A 13,834-nucleotide genomic window follows, 5' to 3' on the forward strand; every position below is an offset into this window, starting at 1 on the left:
TTCTGTGGGAGATTCAAGAGTGATAATCTGCATACGCAACAAAGGTTGCAGTTTCCAGCCAAAATGGGTGTGCCTATTGTTATGTTAAATCCATTTGTAAAGTGCACCTTCGGGAGTGGCTTCTTGTTGCAGAACTTGCAGAAATAAAGATCACTTTGACACCATGTTTTGAGTGGCGGTCTGAATTGATTGAAATTGGTGTAATGAAACGGAGCACATTGGACAGAGTTTCAAGATCTAGCGTTTTGTGGAAAGCTATATCTGACTCGGCCAACACTCAAGCAAACGTATACATAATATTAGCAATGCAAAGGTCGCAGATTAAACCACTATGGGCATTATCTCTTAGCCAAGCAGCTTTCAACAAAGGCGTGAACTCCGTGGTTAAAAGATATTCCATGCTGATGGATAAGGAGCTGCTTTCGAAAAGATCAAATGCCTGGATGACGATTGGATCTTACAGTTTCCTGAAACCACATGACTAGCTAGGGGAACCTTTTGAGCTCAAGGCAAAGTTGAAGCTACTGGGCTCCTTCACCACTCTGGACAATTCCCCTATTTGGTTAAGACCACTTACTGAGTCTGCCTGTGCAAATGCGTAAGACAGGACATAAACCACATCTTATGTATATGCCCAGTGTTGAAGGAGGCGTGAAAATGGCTATTGAAGTATCATTTCATTAGAAAGGACGTTTGTACATGTCAGCAGGCAGTAATAGCATGCCTCCAAGGAAAAGACCTAGTGCTCAGTGGAACTTTTTTAAAGTTCATGGGCTTAATTGATAACAAAAATGACTAACGACACAGCCTCTGCTAATGCAAATGGTCTAACGGCTTGCAAATTTGACAAACTCTTGTGCCCAACTAGCACCGTGGTTTCTTTTTAACTTTGCAAATAGGAGCAGCTCAATTTTAGAAGGCACACACTTGTAGTTACGCCTGTGAAATTGCACTTTTTTAGGCATAATAAGCACTTTAAAACTGTAAGCACTTTTAATATCTTTTGAAATCTGGTACTTCAGTGTCCTCTCATGGCGTATTTGCGCAGTTATGTTTAACCCTAACCCATCTGCTGTTCAAACTGTTGTGTGTCAATAAACGTAATTCGTGGTTACTAGTATTTGATGTACTAAACATTGAATGCTGATGCATCAAGGTGGATTTGCTCATGACTTGTTTTTAAGACGTCCTTTCATTTTTTGCATTGTCTTTAGCCGAAAACATGTTTTCATGTCAATAACTTGTGATGTAACAATGGTAACCTTAAAGATCAATTAACTGAATAGCGATTTTTAGCTGAAGGAGAAGCTGTACATGTTGTTAAATTGTAAAAGTTTTAATCAACTGACCAATAACCGTATTCATTAATTCATTCCAAGTTCTGCAAGAACAAACCAGCAAATATCAATCCTTTTATTTCACTCTGTTAAATTGGAAAACAATTAGCAGTTTCTCTATGGTACAATATGAAGTTCTTTGTTGAATGTATTTTATAATGAATGGTTATAAAAGCAGAGGCTTGTACATAGAGAATTTGATGGAGTGTACAAAGAATTAAAGAGAAGACATGCAGATGATATCATGATAGAGAGGCTGCAATGCAAGATGTCTTTGGAAACTAGTTTAACAATTTCTTTTGCTTCTCAGGTGGACCAGATAATCAGGTGCATTTTGAGGGTTACCAAGTCTCCAACCAGTGCATGGCATTAGTGCGTGATGAGTGTTTGCTGCCCTGTCGTGATGTGCCAGAGCTGGGCTACGCCAAGGAATCCAGCAGTGAGCAGTATGTGCCTGATGTTTTTTACAAGGTGAGCAACAAAGCTCAGTGCTGCCCACTGAATCAGTGCCATCATCACCATGATGAGTCCTCGGGAAGGCAGTTTATTGGGACAGTGCCCATTTAAACATTTCCCGAAGGTATGCAGTGCAAAGAAGTTATGTTGCAGGCTATTTGACACGGAAGAATTGTAATGGTTGAATCAAAGTTTCGTTATAACTGGTGTATTCAGCATGTTTCTTTACAGCTGGTGTATTCTGAGGTAAGGTGGGGTGCAGGTCATGATGGCTTTATAATTGGTGCAGCTGGAGTTGTGTAGCCAAGAAGTTTCCATCAGGTTGGGGGTGATGTGATCATATTTGTTCAGGCCCTGGATGACGTGCTGCTGTGTGAATGCCCTTAAAAAGGGGTAGGTTAAGGCAGCATGGAGTCTTGGGAGCCCATGGAGCAGGTTGTTTCAACCATCTAGATGTGATAGTATGATGGTTTGAACAGCAGTTCTGAAGTTGATTTCAGGGTGGAACAGTATCACTTTTTTCAGGAGAGAAAGCTGGTACCAGGCCATTTGTCTTTTCTTGGTAATGTTTATCTTCTCTAGCCATTTAAGCTAACGGAAGAGCTGCAGGTCTTTTTTCGACAGAATGGTAAAAGGAGCACCTCCACAGCTAATAGACTCACTAGGCCATTCACACCTACATGCAAATAGTAGCTTCAAATATAACCCAGCAAAGATTTCTTTTTATGCCATGCTGAGAGTGTTATTCTGATGGAAATAACATCCCCCAAATTATGAGTTATTCTTCCAGGTACAAAAACATTTCTCAATCAGTAGCTGCCTGGTGGTAACATGTGGCGCTAGCCACAGCTCCGCCTTCAGACTCACAACACTGGCCCATATTCAGTGCCAAACAGCTGTGGTGTCCTTTTTTTCGGAGCCAGATCAATGCTGGTCTGGATCTCTGTTACGGTATTTCACCCAGAAACTTCCTCCGCATTAGACAGCGACTGGATCAGATATCTCCTCCAAAACTTTCAAACTTTATGCTCAGTTGCAGATGTTAGTGATGAGATTTATAGAGCGCTCAGTTGCTATACAGTCAAATCAAGAAACGGAGGAAGATGACAGTTACTGTGAAAAGAGCCAGGTCTTGAGAGCTTTTTCTTAAGAATAGCTTTAGCCTTAGTTTGACAAAAGTCTAAAGGGAGCTTGTTCCAACCAACTGGGCACAAAAAATGAGAAGGAGCGACTTCCTGCTGTAGCCAGGCGAGCTGTAGGAATTTTGGCCCGATAATTATTGGATGAACGTAGCACTCTCGCTGCCTGTAGAAGGCAATCCTGGAAGAGATATAATCCGGTCCCGACTGATGGAGCGCTCTATGCATTAAGAGAGCGGATTTAAAAAGAATTGCGTTTTTCAATGGGGAGCCAGCGCAGATTGTGCAAATGCCTGGAGATGTGTTCATGTCTTAGGAGACAAAGAACCAACCGAGCTGCCGCATTCTGAACAGTCTGGAGTAAATTCAAAAGATACTTTGGCAGGCCTGCATATAATGCGTTGGCGTAGTACATTCTAGATATGACAAGTGCCAATACCACTGTGATCTTGTTGGAAATGAGAGGACGTGCAGTATTATTTTTCCCAAGCGTAGAATGGCAAAACACACACCAACCACCAAGATGATTTGATTGTGGAATGACATTTTTTTATCAAATTTAAACCCTACATTTTTTACAGAATCAGCTTTGGTGTCTGATTGAGGCTTCCCTGCAAACCAGTAAACATCCAAGTTCAAAGGAAAGCTATGTCCAAAGCTAAGCACCTCGTCTTCTCAGTGTTACACTTCAAATGGTTTTGAGACATCTATTTTAAGACAGCCGAGAAACAGGGTTGAATGGCATCCAGATCAGTAGGCACGGCACCCCTTTGCTAAAAGCAAAGAAGATCTCTGTGTCATCCGCATAAGAAATAATCTTCGCCCCAAATGACTCCACCTTCTTGGCTGGGGGGGGGGGTCATATAGATATTGAACGTAGTGGAGCTAAGTGCTGAACCCTGAGGGACTCCAACCGAAACCCTTCGGCTGACAGAGGAATAAGGAGGTTGCCAGACTTCTTGACTCCTATCCTTAAGGAAGGACATCAACCATTTTGAGGTATTATCTCTAATGCCTATCTCAAGGAAGCGTGGAAGCAACCTGGCATGTGGGACCGTGTCGAAGACTGCAGAAAGGTCCAACAATACCAAGACTGCCCTACCACCTGCATCAACGGTACTTCTAACAAGATCTGAGACCTCCATCCAGGCAGTCCCAGTATTATTCCTAAGTCTGAATTCTGATTGGCTCGGATGAAGAAGCCTATTGACCTCTAAATAATTAGAGCGCTGATAATTCACAGATTTTTCAGCTAATTTAGCAAGTGCCGGAAGGAGGGAGATAGGCCTATAATTAACTGGAACATCCGGATCTGCACTTCGCTTTTTTAGTGGAGGGACAATTTTGATTCTCTTCCAGCATAAGTGAACTGTGGCAGTGGTTAAACACTTGTTGAGCACCTCGTTCAAAGTGAGGTTCATAACATCCATACCTAATTTTAAGATGGAAGCCTGATGTCGCAAGATGTTCTCAGTGGATCCACATGATCTAGGTATGTAGTATCTCGATCAGAGTTCAACACGTCTGCTTGCAGTTTTTAGGTCTCGCCTGACCCAGCGTATCCGCTGGTCTGGCGAGACTTATTGAGAGGGCTCCAAAAAGTGCTACCAGGCCAGCCTAGAGCTACAGTGCATGTGTGCACGCGCGCGCCGCTTTTACCGCGATTACTTTCACATTAGCGGCCGCTTGGCATAGCCAATAGGTCTCGCTTTTGGGACCTTATAAGTGTTTAGTTATGCAACTGTTGCATGGCTAAACACTTATAAGGTCCCAAAGGCGAGGCCTATTGGCTATGCCAATGCTTGTTTACTTCTGAGATTCAAGCTAAGGAATACTTGTGTGGCTTGACGGCTGTTAAGGAAATTGTATAAGCTATAGGCCTTTGGCTGTAATCATCGGCCCTGGGGCGCTGTTTACCTGTTTTTTTCCTTCCTTGTTGGTAGGCCTGGCACGTTTGTCAGGCATTTGGACTGTATAATGTCCAGGAATTCTTGTTCTTTTTGTGTGTGGTGAGGATGGGGGGCCGGCGGCATTTTCACACTAGACCGCACACAGACCCCGAGTGGTCTGGCTGCCTCAATTAGAAGTGGGGGAAGAGAGGGAGGTGGGGTAGCGTAGGAGGGTGGGCTAAGTGAGCGGGGTAGTAGTGGGTCGAGTCAGTCGAGATACACAAAGAGAGGCACGAGATAGAGTACTTCTCAGGTGTCCTATTATGGGTGTAAAATATACACGGGGAATTAATCATTTTGGCTGGGTGTTGTACAAGGGGCATGGCTAAGCTCCGTATCGCAACTGTTAACATCTATTGGCTGAATGACAAGTTCAAAAGGAGAAGGATACAAGAGGGTCTAACATTTTTAAGAGCTGATATTTACTGCCTGAAAGAGACCCATATTGCTTGGACCGATAGTGCTTTATTAGACTCCTTGAGGCTGAATGTTCTTTGCTGTACGGCACAGGTCACTAGAACTAAGGGAGTGGCTATATTAGTTAAAAGGAAACATTGTTGTCCACGGCCGGAAGGCCGAGGATAAGTATGGGAGATGGGCAATGGTGGAGTGTAAATATGGTACTGGGTCTTTCACGCTTTGCTTGATATATGCCCCTGTAGTGGATGGCACAGTTCTGCTTAATTTTTTAAGCAATAGAGCTGTCGTCCTGGCCGGCCCGCATATATTATGTGTCTGAATGGCTCTAGTGGAGGGTAAGGAGACAATGAAGGGCGCTATATGGGACGCAAACCGCAGTCTCCTAGATCTTTTAAGCATCTTGCAAAAGAAATAGGGCTAGAGATGATGCGGCTTGCGTGCGCTGCTCCGCGAGACCTGCTTACTTTGCCCATCTGGCCTGGTCGTGCCCGGGGATGGGAAGATACTGGCGAGACGTAGGTGCAATAATCGCTGATGTGATTAGGGCCCCCTTCTCATTGACACCCAAACGATGCCTGTTAGGGTTGGTAATAGACACCCCGGATACATACCGAAGACTAATTGCACTGGTGGTGGCTAAGTGCAGGGTAGCGATACACTGGGAGCATAAACCGGTACCCACGACCTGTGCCTGGCTGCATGATGTGGCGCAATGTCAAGCACAATTAACCTCCTACTGGGACCTTATGTCGCCCGGTAGACACATGGGAATATTTGTGGCAAAATGACGCTTCTGCGCCACCCCCGGCAATTAGTGTTGCGCCGGGCCTCGTGCATGCCCCTGACAGTCACACAGCTCCGCGGGAAGTTAATTCAACCTAGCTCAGGGGATGTGTGCGCTTAGCACCTGTGGGGCACCTGCGGTCAACATATCACACCGGAAAAAAAGAGTTGTCATGATTATAAATAGATACCCATGCTCTGTCAAATTTGGCGTTGCTGCAGATTGCCAGATCTGGATGAAATGCTGATGTATTTGTTATGTCTGTAACAACACTCTAAAGTCCTTACTGTATGTACTGATAATGTTTAAATAAAAGTTTTAAAAAATGAAAAAGAAAAAAGAAATAGGGCTAGTCGATATCTGGGTCACTTTGAAAGCGCCCAATGCTGGGTACACTTACTATTCGGCCCCCCATGGCACCTTCGCAAGATTGGATTACTTTTTGGTGATCACTGGTAAGGAGGCTCAGGTAGAGCTTTTTCCAAGTTTAATGTTGGATCATAACCCTATTGTCTTAGAGCTTCCTCTTGAGGGACTGGGGAGGGTGCCCAGAAGATGGACTTTCGAGAGGAGTCCAGAATATACAAGACATATGATGGGGTGGATCCCAGTTTTTTTTAAAGACAATAAAGGCTAGCACCTCCCCTGGGATAGTCTGGAAATCCTTCAAAGTCAGCTTAAGAGGGGAAACCCTCAGGTTTAGTATTGCTAGACCGAGGCACTCCCAGACTCAGATTAGAGAACTTTATCATAAACTCGGCGAGGTATAGGCAGAGTTGGTTGCAGCCGTTTTATCTGGACAAGAGCTTTCCCCTGTGCTGAGCCATAATTGAGTCACGCCTGAATTAATTTATGGCTAAGAAGATCGCTGGGAAATAAGTGGCCAGAACTCAGGAGTGCTACGGATATAACGAACAGGTGGGGTAGTTATTAGCTATGCTGTCGGGCAAAGCAGGCTGCTGGGTATATTAACAAAATTAGAAGTGAGTAAGGCAGAACAGTAACTTATCTGGACGAGATTAGAGAAACTTTTTGAGTATTTAATAAGGATTTATATAAAGCTCCAGTAATAACCGGGCTCGAGGACCTAGAGCAATACCTAGCTCCAACAATATTTAATAAAGCATCCCAGAAGAGCGGTCACTATTAGGCGCAGAAGTCTTTGGAGTAATTTCAGTCAGCCGTACAGGACCTCCACTCATGAAAGACGGCTGGGACGGATTCGATGCCCATGGAATTTTATAAAGGTTTTGTATTAGAACTTTTGGAGTAACTGATGGAGATGTTCAGGGGCGTTAGAAATGGAGGTCATCCTACAGATTTTTGGGCTACTGCCAATGTAATCCTTTGTTCGAGGCATTTGTGCTGTAGATACACATGCTTTGCATACCCCTGCCCTCTAGTGGTGGGTCTGGATGTTTGCAAGTTGTTTTTCTTTGAAGAAGTCTTTCCAGTCACAAGATAAGGTGACTCCTCCTTTCGGTGATAGTGCGCATGGGCATCGACTCCATTCTTGGATTTATTTTCTCCGCCATCTGGTTTCTGACGTGTATTGCTGCGCTCCGGTTCGAAAATCGCTCTTCGAGTTCCCCTCTTTCTGCAATCCACTCTACCCTTGATGGTATTATTTCCGTATGCGTTTCCCTGTTCTCCGCGTATCAAATCGCTCGACAAACTCCATTTTCAATCGTAAACCTTGTGGGCGGCCGTCAGGCCTAGCCGCGTCGGTCCAGCCTTCTGCCAATGGAATGGACTCCATTCCGATTCTGTCCTCAGTGCCACGCCAGATATCCTCGCACCAACCTACATCAAATTTGTAACTTGTGCCTCCCTCTGGAGCACACGGAGGAAGATTGCGACGCCTGTAAGTTGTTTCGGTCCAAGAATACTCTATGCAATCATTGAGCTCGAGGACGAGAGATGCAACACCAAAGCATCCAACACACTCCCGATATCTTCGGGGAAGAATCAGATCGAGAAGAGATTGAAGCGTCCGCCGCAGAAGAAGAATGACTCTCTGTTCCAGAGTCCGATTCAGAGGTCGATCCTCTTCCAAAACATGTAAGGTTACCCCATCAACTGTGCCTTCTGGCCAAGGTCAGCACAGAGACAATGTTTCTGACACCCCGCCTCTGGGATCGGCACCAAAACAAACTGTCAAGCCTTCTGGCTCGGGACTGAGTCAACCAAAATTACCTTTGGATCCGAACTCATCGGACTCCAAGGACAAATCTGATTCGGAGCCGAAATCCTCCGCTTTGAAACACAAACATCCTTCGAAGCCGAAGCAGTCCACTACCAAATACAAGTCGATTTTGAGGCCAAAATCTAAGGACAGTGTTCCAGAGCCTCAAGAACCAATTTTAGACGTCTTTAAGGCCAAATTTGATCCCAAACAGAAAACACTTTATATCAATCCTGATACTGAACATATTTTGGCTAAAACTCCAGCAAAACACAAGCTTCCTGCAGAGGATGCTACTGATAAGATTCCCTTTCAAAGGAAGAAGGACATGGCTACCAGCCCCATTTATCCTGCCCCCAACCCTCCTTCTCCACAGTTAAGAATTGAAGTTCCCTTACACATAACACTTAAGGGATCTCCACCTATAGAACCAGATGTGGATCATGGTGATGATGATACTCATTTGCCTGCAGACCCATGGATAGATTACACTATTCACCCTCCAGTAGACAATGAGCCAGACCTTTACCCAGCAAAGCCATCACCACCAGATGATAATATGGCTCATCAACAGCTAATGAGCAATGGCTAGAGTGGCAGAGTATCATGGGGTGCCATTACATAAAGAAACATTAGAAGAGAACTGTTTATTTGAAACACCCGAGTTCTCACATAGATCAAGTCAAACACTCCCTATGCTTAAAGGCATGATGAGGCATGCCGATATCTTTAAAGACCCTGTCAGAGCACGTATTTTAACTCCAAGGATAGATGAAAAATATAAACCCTCACCATCAGATCCTATGTTTATTAAGGGACAATTACCTCTTGACTCTCTAGTAGTGTCCAATGCTTGCAAAAGAGCTAACTCACAAACCTCTGGGGATGCACCGCCCCCAGACAAAGAATCCAAACTTATAGATACCTCTGGAAAACGAGTAGCTGTTCAAGCCGCTAACCACTGGCGTATCGCAGACACACAGGGCCTACTAGTTAGGTACGACAGGACACACTGGGATGAGATGGAGCAACTGCTCCAATATTTCCCAGACAAACACAAAAATAAGGCACAGCAGTTAGTTCAAGAGTGGAAACTCATCTCTAACTCCTCAATAAGATGTGCTTTAGATGCAGCCGACACTGCAGCTAGGGAAATCAATCCAAGCATGCTCCTTAGAAGGCATGCATGGCTTAGGATCTAGAGGTTTAAACCGGAGGTTCAACAGTCCATTTTTAACAACCCCTTTGATAAGTAACACCTGTTTGGTCCTGTAGTCGACCAATCCCTAGAAAACATGAAAACTGACACTGAAGTGGCAAAATCTATGGGAGCGCTCTAGTCCGCATCCAATAGAGGCTCCTTTTGCTGAGAAGGGTCCAAAACAAAATCCTCTGACCCAAATGCTTCCTCTTACAAAGGCAACAATCAATCCTTTCCCTCTAGAGCTCTCTACAGAGGAGGATTTAGAGGTAACAATTCCAAAGGCAGGGGTAAGGGCGACACACCACGTAACACCCCTTCCCCTAGTAAACAGTGACTTGCCTACACTTCCCTTGATCACTCAACACCTGACGGGGGAAGACTTCAACAGTTTTTCCCCATCAGACAATCTAGAACAACTGACAAATGGGTGCTAGCCCTTACCCAACATGGTTATTGCCTGGAGCTCACCTCCAATCCACCATTGATTTCCACCACGCATTCACTAATTGTCGTCAGACGATTTGCAGTTACTAAAACAAGAGGTGCAATCTCTCTTACAAATAGGACCCGTAGAACCAGTTCCTTTTCAGTACCAAGGTTCAGGTGTTTATTTTCTGATTCCCAAAAAGGACGGGTCCTTAAGACCAATTTTGGATCTGAGTTAAACCACTACATACTGTCAGAACATTTCCATATGGTAACACTTCAACAGGTTCTTCCTCTCCTACAGCAAGGCGATTTCTTGTCGACACTGGACTTAAAATACACATATTTTCACATTCACATTCATCCAGCTCATCGCAAGTATATCAGATTTGCGATAGCAGGCAAACACTATCAGTTCAAAGTACTTCCATTTGGAGTAACTACTGCTTCTTAGGGTAGTTACAAAATGCCTAGCAGTGGTAGCAGCTCATCTCAGAAGACAAAAAAAAACATGTCTTCCCCTACCTAGATGACTGGCTCAACAAAGCCAGCACACACCAAAAGTGTCAACAAAACACTCAGACGACCCAACACCTGCTCCACCAACTGGGTTTAACGGTCAACATACAAAAGTCTCATCTACAGCCTTCACAGATATAATCTTAACTGGGAGCCACTCTCAACACTCACAAGGCTCTAGCCTTCCCCAATACAGCCAACATTTCCAATATCCAAACTCTGCTGCTGCAGTACCAAACCTTACCAGCCAGGACTATCATGCGCCTACTGGGAATGATGATGTCATGCATTACAATAGTACCTCATGCAAGACTACAAATGCAAAACTACACATGCGTCCATTACAAGAATGCTTAGCATGTCAGTGGAATCAGTCACATGGTCAATTAACAGATCTAGTGTCGGTACAGCCGCATTTATCGCTCTCTGCAGTGTTAGAATCCACAAAATGTATCAAAAGGGCGGCCTTTCATCGACCCTATTCCACAAGTTGTGCTAACAGCAGGCTCATCTCTCACTGGTTGGGATGCACATCTTCATCATTACACATTCCAAGGTTTCTGGGACAACAAACATAGATGTCTCCACATCAACTATCTAGAGCTTCTAGCAGTGTTTCTAGTGCTGAAAGCTTTTCAGTCTCATCTCACAGGCAAAGTTGTCCTAGTCCACACGGACAACATGACAGCAATGTACTATGTACAAAAACAAGGGGGACACACTCTCTCCAACTGTCATGCCTGTCTCAGACAATGTGGAAATGGGCAATCCATCACAAGATTCACCTTCTGGCAGAACATGTCCCAGGAGTGAACAACCACATTGCCAACCTACTAATCAGGAGACAGCAAAAAATACACGAGTGGGAACGTCATTCCCAAGTTCCTTTTCCATATTTTCAACAATGGGGATACCCACAAATACATCTGTTCGCCACAGTAGACAACGCACAATGCCCAAACTTCGCCTCCAGGTTCTCACACCCTCTCTCCAGAGGCAATGCCCTATGGATGAATTGGTCAGGGATATTTGCCTACGCCTTTCCACCTCTCCCACTCATTTAATTTCTGGTTCGGAAACTCAGGAAAACATCACTCAACACTGATTTTGATAGCTCACACATGGGCCCGTCAACCGTGGTACACTACCCTGTTAGAGCTCTCATTAGTTCCACATCAAAAGCTACATCTCACCTCCAGTCTTCTCACTCAGTACCATGGAAAAATCAAGCATCCAAATCCCAAGGAGCGCAACTTACCAATTTGGCTCCTGAAGTCATAGAGTTTGGGTATTTAAATTTACCACCAGGCTGTATCATTATTCTGAGAGGTGCAAGAATACCTACTACCAGAGCTTGGTATGCATTAAAATGCAAACTATGTGTTGTTTACTGCAATAACAACCAAAGTCTACCTCTAAATGCTTTTGTTCAGAACATTATCAGTTACCTTTTAAACTTACAGCTATGTGGTCTAGCTTAGACATCTATTTAGATTGCACCTTGCAGCAGTAGCTGCGTATTTTGCAAAACAGACATTTATCTTTGTTCAAAGTTCCTGTCATCAAAGCATTTATGGAGGGCTTAAAAAGAGTTATACCACCAAGAATTCCACAGGCACCAGTGTGGAATCTTGATGTTGTACTTAAAAGATGTATGGGTCCATCCTTTGAACCGCTACACACGTGCCCTTTACAGTGTCTCTCTTGGAAGGTTGCATTCCTTATTGCATTCACTTCACTAAGGAGAGTTGGTGAGCTACAGGCATTAACTTTACAAGAACCCTTCTTTCAGCTCCACAAGGATAGGGTAGTTCTATGTACCAATCCCAGATTCCTTCCCATTTTCTTTTATATATCATTTTTATTGCACATCATATCAATATTAAATAAATAAATACACAAAACAATTCAACAATTAAAGACAAAATTATAATGAAAAAAGCAAGAAGAAACCGAATCATCCCTATAACAATGTGCATGTTTTCATTTTAAACACCCTAAGTCGCTGAAGATAGATCTAAACAACAAATATATAATTCATTCCTCAAGCTCATTTAATCATTTCCATTAAAACAAAACCTTTCTCGCATATATAGATCTTTAATAAATATCCAGCAACCATATATATATATATATATATATATATCTATCTCCCCATAAAATCTCCAGATATCTGTAAAGTGCCATGTACCATTACAGCAGAGTGTTAATAATACTATCCGGCTATGCATAATTGACGACTCCTCTCTACCCATTCTGTCAGTGGCGCCTAGATTCTCAGGCCTTTCATTCGAGCAGAAACTCCCTTTCTCGCATAGACAGCCTTTTCCAAATTATAGACCACCAAGAACCGGGCTAACAACTGCTGAAATCCCTGAGGCTTGGAATCCAACCATGTTGACGCAATGCACAGCCGCAGAACAGCCATAGCAATAAAAAATAAATCTTGCCCTGCTGTCTCCACCCCTTCCTCTGCCACCCCTAACAAAATCATACCTGGAGAAAGAGTGCATTCCAGTCCTAACATTTCACTAATATATTTTGCAATATCTTGTTGTAAGCATACTACATGATGCAAAAATATGGACAATGTCTGCCCGATGCAATGCACAACAAGGACAATATGTCCCCTTGCCCTTCCCCCATTTGACGATCTTATCCGGGGTATAGTACAGGTAAAAACAGGTCTTATAAAACTGTGCTTGCAATCGAGCGGTTATTAAAACATTCTGTGCCATTCTATAAGACTGGTGGAACAGCATATCTGATGTGCCGACTCCTTCCATTTCTGTGACCATTTCTCAAGATCGTCTTTCATCATTGCGTTAAGGAGGTTATAAATGACCCGTTTTGACATATCCCTATTATCTACCAGATTGTCAACTATGGCATTCTTGGAGAATCCAATTAATCCACCTCCTTTTTAGATAAAAACATATTCTTAAGATCATCAATGGAGGCGATGCCCCCTAGTGAAAAGAAAGACCCCAGTCTAACCAAACGAAGCCCCGCCCATCTTTTAATAGATTACTCCCTGAAGATCTCATGTAAATTTGGATTATTTGCCACCGGCATATAGAATTCCAATTCCAATTAACCTTCTAGTGGTTCTCCATAGTTTAAAAACCCCATGTAATGTCTTGATGCGAACTTTCTTGTGGTAGCTATAATTTAAATACCGCCTCAGGCATCCCGTGCATCTTTCCCCAGTATGAGTTCGTAAGAGGAAGGAACCTCTACAATACTCCTTTCCGTCGGGTGGTCTTGTAAACAAATTAAGCTATGCAGTAGGGAGGTGGTCCAGTAATAAAATCTCATATGGGGCAAAGCCCTCCCCCTCTTTTCCTTGGCAGTGTAAGGAACTTAAAAGCTCTTCTTGGTTTAGCATAGACCCAAATAAACCCTTCCATTCTCT

General features: G+C 43.7%; 1 protein-coding gene across 2 annotated transcripts in view; it reads left to right on the forward strand.

The window, feature by feature from the left end:
• Positions 1 to 13,834, forward strand: part of NPLOC4 (NPL4 homolog, ubiquitin recognition factor) — a 453,775-nt gene that overhangs the window by 320,166 nt on the left and 119,775 nt on the right. For both annotated transcript variants that reach the window (XM_085617373.1, XM_085617374.1), the window contains exon 12: positions 1,648 to 1,808. In XM_085617373.1, the coding sequence (XP_085473499.1) occupies positions 1,648 to 1,808 (161 nt within the window). The remainder of the gene's footprint in view (positions 1 to 1,647; positions 1,809 to 13,834) is intronic.

The sequence above is a fragment of the Triturus cristatus genome, chromosome 7 (assembly GCF_964204655.1).
Source record: "Triturus cristatus chromosome 7, aTriCri1.1, whole genome shotgun sequence".
NCBI lineage: Eukaryota > Metazoa > Chordata > Amphibia > Caudata > Salamandridae > Triturus > Triturus cristatus.